We start from the raw sequence: 10042 nt of genomic DNA on the forward strand, positions 1-10042 counted from the left end.
CCATGTCCTCAAAATGTGACACCCGTCTTAAATCTAGGGAAAATCCTGGCAATGCCATGTCCTCAAAATGTGACACCCGTCTTAAATCAAGGGAAATCCTGGCAATGCCATGCCCTCTAAATGTGACACCCGTCTTAAATCTAGGGAAAATCCTGGTAATGCCATGTCTTCCAAATGGGAACAACCAAACAAAGTTGAGAAAAACAAAGAGACTCTTTTTAAATCTTACTGATCTTTTATTTTGACATGAAAATAAATAAAATAGAATGCGATTTCTACAAATATGATATATAAGCACACTATTCACGACATTTAATCTTTCAATCTCTTCCTTTTGCCACCATTTTCTAATCAAACAGAAGAATGGGCATTTTATCTTACTCGAAAAATGGTGCATGATCTTTACAGATACTGTTGATAATATTTAGCCGTTAAAGCATAATAAAAGCTATTGAAATCATCATGACCTTGTATGCCCGTAATCATGGCATCATTTTCTTTAAAATGAACTTTCGTATTTTTTCGTCATGTTTTTTAAAGTCATGTTAAATAATGTTTTATGCACTTTAAACATGAAACAGGAAGTTATAACAGAATATTTCGCAGTCGTCATACATAAATATAATTACTTTTGTTCAATCTTGCACACTGTACATCAAATGACAGAATTCTCTCATACAGCAAAATAATGATATAGTCACAGCTGTGATCACCGGTAAACGTGGAACAAAACCACGTGTTGGACAGACAGCACATCAGTACTCCCTAACACTGATACAGTGGACAGTTAATGGCATTTCGGATTCTAGAAAATCTTACACCGCTTTGTTTTGATTACTTTGTATAGGTAATTTGTACATTTAACCCGTAACTTTAATTGTATGATAAAACAGTTATTTTCCACCTCATTTTTTGTTTGTTTATCAAATCTATCATTATGACGGTTAAACCGATCAATGATTTGTGTATATTTCTGAATTAGATAATAAACAAAAAATCTTTCGCCAATAGAATTGAGACGTACTGAGTCATGTGCTGTAAACTAGTTAAGTACGTGTAAACCATTACCGTCCCTTCTCCGACTCACAGTGGCTTTACATATGTACAAAACCATAGAAAATAGAAAAAAATAATATAGTCTAGAAATAAACAAATAAATTACTACTTGGAAAATATAACTTAGACTATGTTAATATACAAATCTACCAATCCTAATATAAAGGATTTGAAAATGTTTCTAATTTGGTCGAGGTTAAATATACCTAACTAGGTCAATGTTTGACCTAATTAAGTCACCCTCTGGATGGTTGTATTTAAAATACATGATACGGCTGCGGTTTTTTTTTACAGTACAACAGCTCTGGCAAGATAAGACTAATACAGATGTGCCGAAAGGTAGGTGTTTTGATAATAGTATCCGATATAAGCAAATCCTTCAATCAAATCAAAGGCTTATGTTGTTTTTTTTAAATACTGTAAACGTACTTATTTTAGCGCAATCAAATTTTAGCTCATTTGCAGATTTTAGCCAGTTAGCGCAATGATGAATTAGCGCATCCACAGAACTTTCTATAGAAATAAAACGTACAAAAAGTAATTAGCGCAATCATAATTTAGCGCAAGGCTTCCAGCGCGCAAAGCGCTAAAATAAAATTACCGCTAAAATATGTACGTTTACAGTAGTTATCGTTACCTTAGAAAGTAGGTCATGGCATCTGTTGCCTGTAACACCTTTACATTTGATATGGTATATTGAATGGGTGGTAGTAACATATATATTCGAATGTTGTTTCTGATATGGTCACACATAACACAATACCAATAATATTAATTATAATAATAATAATTTAAAACAAAAAACACACTGAGGTAATTTAAGAAAATATCAGTTTGGAATGACTGGACTGAAAATGAGGCTAGTTGCCAGAACTAGATATTTGTGTAGTCTGATGACCGAACAAAAACAACGAAAATTTTCATGTTTCCTGTCAAAAATGATACCGTGACAGGAAAAAAAGTTGTCTTATAAAAACATATTTTGCATTGTTGATAAAATCGTTCGATTACTGTTTAACGTTTTTATGTTGTTGTCATTACTAGCAGGTATCCACAATAATCAGGACTTCCAGTTGACCCAGTTGTAATTGATTCAATGAAATGAGATTTCGGATTCACGTAACATGTCAATTTGACTATGTTTTAGCCCTTCAGATTTCTGAAATTAGATATTTTTTACTTCTGAAATTACTTAAACGAGTCAACTAGATGTCCTGATGTTAATGGTAGGCAAGCAGCAAATAAGGAAACCTGAAACACACAATTGAATTGTTTTGGCCTCGTAGCCGTAATGAATACATCGTATAATGAACGTCTTGTATCACGTGGCTTTTTGTCTATATTTATCACTTTATCAATCATCGTTTAATTAGCAGCACGAGACGAAGACTTGTAAACGGTCTTTCACGGTCTAACCGCTGAAGCCATGACACAAAATGTGTACCATGGCTATTTGTCCAATCAAACTGCCTGTCTTATATTATCACCCAATCACAAAAGATGTACCATGGTTGTGTGTCCAATCAGATTTTGTGTACTATAATCACAAATTATAGTATCATATATTGTGTCCTTTCAAAGTTTGTTTCATATTCTTGCTCCCAATCACAAATTTTGAATCATTTCTTTCAACAGCACTTCCATGTCCATATTTCCGTTGATGTGGCCACAAAAGAGATTTTCAATCATTTTACAGTTGATACCATATAAGGCAGGGAGTAACAACAATAACCGTGAGTAATGCATGACGTCATTGGGTCGGACCAATCGGACGTGTTCTTGCAAAAGCTGCTGTATCAGGGAATTCAATTGGTCAACCATACCGGGTCTGTCCAATCCAACGTAACCTAAAACATACACAATAAATAATCATTAATCAGTGGTGAAATTAAGAAAAGATAATTAAATTATAAAAAATATATTGCAAATCTTCCACAGAAGATACACTGTCTTGAACTCTTACTTAAGAATTCATGAAAACATTATTACCCATTAATTAATTAACAACCATTATTATTATTAATATATACACATTTAAAATCTGTGCTATTTGGATGACTAAAATTTATGATAACTTTATGTGCCCTCATATATACTTAAATCTTTTAACTTTATCGTTAATATGTTTTCGCCTATAGAATAAATAACTATATCATTATGTATAAATCACTGAAGCCCGAAATTTGGTGTTCAAGCAAGCGTGAATTTATTTGAATACGCAATAATATATAGTTAGTTTGTTAATTAACAGGCATTTACGGTGAATATAGTTGTTACGACAAGGGCATGCTATTTATAGAATATCCTGCACGCAGGCAGACGGATTTATCATAACTATATGATACGTTGGAAGTTTAAAATTCGGTGGAAGGTCAGTAGAATAGTTCGCATGTGTGTTGCTAAATAGCTTGTATCAGACAGCTATCACGAGATCGTAATGTGATAAAGCATTTGGCTTGAAATTTGTTTGGCAACCCCTCCGAAAGATAGCCGGGTTTAAAATCTTATAACGAGGGACAAAGAATGCGGTTTTTCAAGCACGATGAATGAAAACTTCTAGCTGGAACCATTCATGGATAGTTGTATATATTATCCTGCTCGGATATACAAGTGTCTGCGTGCTAACGCTGACGCAACAGCACCTATTTAGGGTTAGGAACAATGTTTAGGCTGTGTTATAAATGGGAGTCGTGTCTCAGCACGTAGACTGTATACACAGTCATCCAATGATACTGGTACGCTTCATTGACCGTATCCTCGCTCACCAAGGTCACAGTCATTTGCCGTAGGGTAAATAGTTCATCTGACCATCGGTCACGCTCCCAACTGACCAGTGACATAACTGTGTCTACGGCCACGGGTCAGGAGAGTACTACTAATGACCTCTGCCCAGTACACGCGCTCCCGCCGAGCCGTACATATACACTCACTATACACAACAAATGAGTGCGGTCCCGGACGATAACAATACAGAATTTACATAACCTGATATAAGGATTTATTTACTATTGTGAAACCAAAACACTTGTTTATTTCTACTTTTAATATACTTTTAAACGCACTTGTGGTAAATAAATATCTAAACATTCCTAAATAATTTCGGTCGAACACTCCTTTTTCTTCGGTACACCTACTGCGAAAAAACTACCAAAGCGGAATGACGCTGTTTTATTGGCAAACTGCCAATACTTTTGTATTCGGTCCCGGTTGTAAAGAATGCTGAATGCCAATTTCGTTCCAAGGACGTACTCGACCTTATACGTCAAAGCCCGAAGGGCGTATTTTCATAACCCCACAATGCACTGTAACTTTATATTCAATAGTACCATTATTAGCTTGTTCCATTTTGTTCCTGGTAGAAGGACGACTTTTGTATGGCAGACCTACAACGCTATAGCGTGTGACCTTCCAGGGCTGGTTTTATCTATAAACGGTGGATAGGGACAAAAAGACCTACCCGTGCCTCATCATTTAAATTATCTACCAGATCCTTGAAAGAGGATCGTATGACAGTGACCCTGACTCTGACAAAATACACAACCATGTTTATATATTACTTAGATGAAAAAGATAACTCTTTTAATTTAAAGGATACAAGATAAATTGAATAAATGAAGTCGATTTAAGTTTGGTCCCATTGTACCGAACTCTATAGTAATGTTGTAAGGTGATTATACCTCATGTGTTTTTTCGTACAAACCTGACAATTTATATCAAGTTTAAAGTTGAAGATTTTGATATTTTCCGATAATGTTACTATGAATTATGTATGAAAACAGAAACAGCATTGACATCTTATGGTAATTAACTTCGTGTTTATCAGGCAGTAAACAATTTTTTTTTTTAAATACAAATAAAAATTATTTATCTTATTTATATTTTCCTCTAATTATTTTCCTAACTATCTTTCAATCGTCGTTTTAGATTCGTGATGAATTGTTTTTTTTAATTTGATTTTAGTTTTTATAAATTCGAATGACATACTTTGCACCAATCCACCTTGGTTAACTACATCAAAACTCGTTCCACTGGTTATTGAACGTTCAAAAGTACTGGTAGTAGTACCTTTTTCATCTTATCCCTTCCGCACCGCAAGTGACTGACCTTAGCTTTGCCTAAGCCGAGTTCAGTGGTGTATAGCGCAGATACACCGAGGCTAATGAGAGGTCAATTTCGCAGAAGGTCACACATAGAATACCAGGGCGATGACCTGGGCTAGGCCTAGAATGACACACAGTCTGCTTCTCGCCATCTGCCTCAATGTGATAATCCCAAAGCGTGAAAACAGCCCTGGTGCCTTTGTTCAGTAGCGTTGGGCCCTTTTCTTTGTTCGGTATTAAGACAGGTCAATGTATCGAGAATGAACTCAAGCGTCCCCTAAGCATATCACCCAAGGTCAACCCTGACCACTGTCAGTCCTTACTGATCTTTATCCATGTCCATTTAAACTTTTTTTTAAATTTACTTTAACACCGTTCAAGGACACCATAACAATGTGAAGTCAGTCTAAATTTTTTTGCCGATTATCATTATCAAGTTTCTTTTTATATTTTGTTAAATTTCGTTTATTTTTCAGACAACTGATTAAGCATTAGAAATAATGTATTGATGATTGTTATGATTATTAAAAACAAAGTAGAATACATTAGAATATAATTATGTAAATTTATTTGATTTATAATTAATTCTGATATTTTAGTGTATATTAAGGGTTATACGCCTCTCTTCAGTATGCATGACCATTTGAATATTCATTTATATACCTTTTTTATGTACAACAGTATTAAAATTATATCATTATATTTTATATTAAACTACGTATCAGATACCAATATTTGTATTAATAATTTCGAAGGTATTAAAAACCTAATATATTTATTGAACTGCTTTTCTTTACCTCCCTTGTGAGAATTGGTATGTTCACATGTGTGCATATCATTACACCATGAGGATATAGAGGATATCTAACAGTGTCTTCAGTAATACCAAATATATTTCACTCGTGGGGCTAATATTTTGATATTTTTCACGAGTGCGCAGCACGAGTGAAAGATATCAAAATATTAGCCACACGAGTGAAATATATTTGGTTTTACTGAAGACACTGTTAGATATTCTGTTTATTACATTTTTTATCAACGAAAACCCTATCCCGTATGCTAACTAGGACTACAGCGATAATTTGTAAACAAAAAAAGTAGTTTCCCCTGTCCAGCTGCTGACGTATATGTCGGGCTTTCTGATTGGTCAATTATTTTGCTATTTTCTAATCATTAATTTGATTGGTCAAATCAGCAAAAGTGATATTTTTCACTAAAAATTTTTCACTAGTGAAAAATATCACTTTTATAGAATGAATAATTTTTGATATTTCACTGGTAAAAATGTAATAATTTTTGATATTTATTTGAAATGTTTTACCTGCATTGAAGAGGACGGCCATTCTTAGGAATGCATATTCTTTCTGGTCAAGGTTCATATTCTGACACTTCTTAACAAAGTTCTGCACACTTTCAACCGACTTCATGGTAGGGGTGTCTGGGGTTGGAGTGGTCGATGGAGCATCCTCTTCTGAAGCTCGACCGTTGTGTGTCGGGGTGACAGCAAATTGGAAGTTGCTCTCCGACATGTAAAGCATGAGCAATCTCGTCCAGGAATTCAGAATCAGTGTGACTTTGTCATTATGAGATAAGTTCTGAAATTCAGGAATGGACTTTGAGAATTGAACAATTTTCACTAACCAATCTGAGACTCGAGAGCTGACCGGCAACATGTTTTTCTTGGCTAATGTTACACGGGTATTGCTCGAAATGGTTGTGGATGCAGAATCTAATTCCATACTGTTACTGGGACACTGTTCGTCTATATCCAAGTTCTTGCCAATACAAAGAAGGTTCCTTAACAAGGATGAACCAGCATCCGATTTAGGAGATTCTGACATGACACTGTCATTGTCATCTGTGCTCGACCCTTTGCATGACAGATCTATGGGTTCGTCTTGGCAAGATTCGGATTGGTTGAATGGTGAACAGGCAGAGTTTGTTGAATATGGTGATGGGACATGCTGTCGCGATGGTGACGACACGTGCCTTGGTGACGTCATGTGTGTTGAGGACGTGTATTCAGATGGTGACGACATGTGTCTTGGTGGCGTCATGTGTGCAGGAGAGAGCCTACAATGAGGCGATGACGAGATGTGACGTGGCGAAGGCGAGTGAGGTGATGACGTCAAGACATGTGGAGACGGAATATGACGCGGTGAAGATGATGGCAAAACGTTGTCATGGTAACTTGGAATCCTTAAAGTTGAGACGTTATTCGAGGTGGAACTTTGATGAGGTACATTTGGAGATAGCATATCTCTCATGGAATTTTGACCGGAAGCCAGATGAGAATATTCAGCAGGTACCTGACCCAACAAAACACTTTGAAGTGTTGTGTTGTGTCTATTATTGTGACCGACGTGACCTAAACCCTGAATGTTGTCCATGGCTGCCTTATTGCAGACCGATGGCTGTCTATGAGAGTTGTAAAACGAGTTGTAGGCGTCTGGTCCATGCACGAGAAGTCTCTCAAGTGTGTTACTACTGTAAGACACTGGATGACACGTGCAAACTGAACCCTTCCCGTGTCCGAGGTCCATGACCCTGGAAAAATAAACAAAACCAATACTTTACAAATCATTGTATCAAAAACTCAAATTAAACAAAATCATTTTAAAACTTAAGTGTTATTAATTCAAAGAAATTTATCTCTGTTAATAATTCCAAACATTCAATTAGTTGTTCCTATTCTAAGTAACATATTCTGCATTCAACAATGATATGGACTTCTTACTTCCTCGACGTCCACCTTTTTCTGCTAAGCCTCCTAGTCCATGATAAACCCACGAAGAAAATATGGGAGGGGGGAATGTTTAATTTGCTGCATCACAGCATATTGCTCAATAAAATTGCAGAGTTATATTTCAGCGGTCTGTGCCTTTTAATAAGACGCCAGGCCTGTTTGTTTAAGACTCTCTTTGTATGCTTCACATCTGGCCATTCAAACCTTTGTTACAGACTTCTATATTTAACATTGTAAGGGCGAGGTAACTTCACCAATCTAGAAAAAATGTTATCGGTGAGTCAAGGTTTTCTCAAATAAATTAAAAGTAGAAGGTCGTACAAAAATATCCGGCAGCCGTGCGATAAAAACAGGTATTGGCCTGAGTGTAATGATATACCATCTGCCTCTCCTAGTAGGGGAACAGAAATCCTACAAGTACATAACTGTTATACAGCTTGCTTAAGAACTGACCTAGTGAACTAGTTTTTGCCACGATACGTCTACTTCATATGTATATATATACAATCCACACAGATTTCGGTTACGCCTGAATTATGCGTGTTTGACTCGTAACTTTGACAACCATATAACCTCTTCGATAGTTTCAACAGAAAGGAAAAATGTTAAAAGTGCACGTGTAGTTCTACATGTACTTCTAGCTAACAGCGGCCTAATGCGGCTTTCACCTCGGCTGGATATCGACCCCAGGGAACACAGCGCTGGCTTTACTTATTGTGGTCGTATAAATAGCAACAAAAACCATACTGTTTTAATCACAAATTATCCTGTTTCTGACTCTTAATATATATATACATATATATGAATAGCTATGACTAAGACACTTGTCTAATGAATGAAATATATTAGTAAGTAAGTAATATCTGTGTTCAATATCAATGACAAACATTCTATTCGTATGTACATATATACCGTTATGACTACTCTGTTTGTTACTGATGAGGAAATCTGTCGGAAATTAGTGGGAGGACGTAAGTGGTAACAGGATGTGTATAAATAATTTTCAATTTCCATATTAGTCAATTATCATTATTATCACTGAACAATTTTCTAAATGTCGAACATGGACAAAGATTATTATCCCCCAAAAGACATTTAATAACATGTTAATTGTTTCTTTTTGATTTAAACGGTATTGTTATACCGACAAAGTTCACAACAAAAACATACTATTTGAAAAAAAATGACAAAAAGTCTATATTTTAAAATTGTATCCAATATAATAAACCTTTAATAAAAATAAACATAAAACAAAACAAAAACAAAAACAAAGAAAAAATACAAATTAAAATTCAAATGATGTTCAATCATTTTAAATTTTACAAAACAGCGTAAAATTAAAATAAGATGAAACTGATTATCTAGATTTGATTGATTGTTAATGTCCAGCACAAAATATGTCAATAAACCTTGTAACAATAGTATAACACGTTAAACTTGTAATGTAAATATATATATACATACCTTCTATATAAAATATTCCTTGTGAATATATCTGGTGAATTTCAATAAATACGATATCCGTACAGTCCAGATGTATTAAACTTCCTTTTATGTAAACAACGATGATAAAATCCTGAATGGCGCTACACGACTGGCCCCGTCAATCTCATACAGTGTTCTGTTCGCTCCATCGACACTCGAGAAAAGTATATCCCTTCAGCCCACAAAGTGCACTCGCCCCATACAACCCGCCGACCTTGACTCCGAGTTTCATTCAATGAGGTTAATGCTTCATATATACAACGGAAGAAGCAAAAGGGGCTCCGAATGAATGTGGGAATCGTTTCTAGTCTGGGTTATATGTGGTTTCTTATGTATATATGAAATTGTTTACTTAAAGGGAGTGTGATATTAAAGGGAATTCGCCAATAAAATGCGAAGCTGTGAGGTGATTCATACAGAAAATCGCCATGTTCCACTGGGTGTAGCACTTCTATTCATATTTAGATTTCTGACGTCATGACCTTGAGTTGTCAAACAAAACCACGTGCGCATAATCGACCCACTTCCTGTTGTGAAGACTGTCGCTTGGTGCAGTGAAGGCACGTCGAGTAAACACAAAATTTTACCTCCCAAACCGATAAGTAGGAAGGCCGAGAATAAAGTAAACTTTTAGGAACGTGTTTACTATGTTAAC

General features: G+C 35.5%; 1 protein-coding gene across 2 annotated transcripts; it reads right to left on the reverse strand.

The window, feature by feature from the left end:
- Window positions 1-215: 215 nt before the first annotated feature.
- Window positions 216-9820, reverse strand: LOC117344829. 2 transcript variants are annotated; one of them, XM_033907665.1, is made up of 3 exons: window positions 9367-9820; window positions 6478-7703; window positions 2372-2903 (listed from the first exon to the last, which is right to left on the reverse strand). In XM_033907665.1, exons 2-3 carry the CDS (start codon window positions 7697-7699, stop codon window positions 2662-2664), a joined length of 1464 nt encoding a protein of 487 aa, XP_033763556.1. In that variant the 5' UTR covers window positions 7700-7703; window positions 9367-9820; the 3' UTR covers window positions 2372-2661. The 2 variants fall into 2 exon arrangements, with proteins under 2 accessions (XP_033763557.1, XP_033763556.1); XM_033907666.1 differs by lacking the exon at window positions 9367-9820 and having other exon boundaries at window positions 216-2903; window positions 6478-7699.
- Window positions 9821-10042: the final 222 nt, after the last annotated feature.

The sequence above is a fragment of the Pecten maximus genome, chromosome 16 (assembly GCF_902652985.1).
Source record: "Pecten maximus chromosome 16, xPecMax1.1, whole genome shotgun sequence".
NCBI classification, from domain to species: Eukaryota; Metazoa; Mollusca; class Bivalvia; order Pectinida; family Pectinidae; genus Pecten; species Pecten maximus.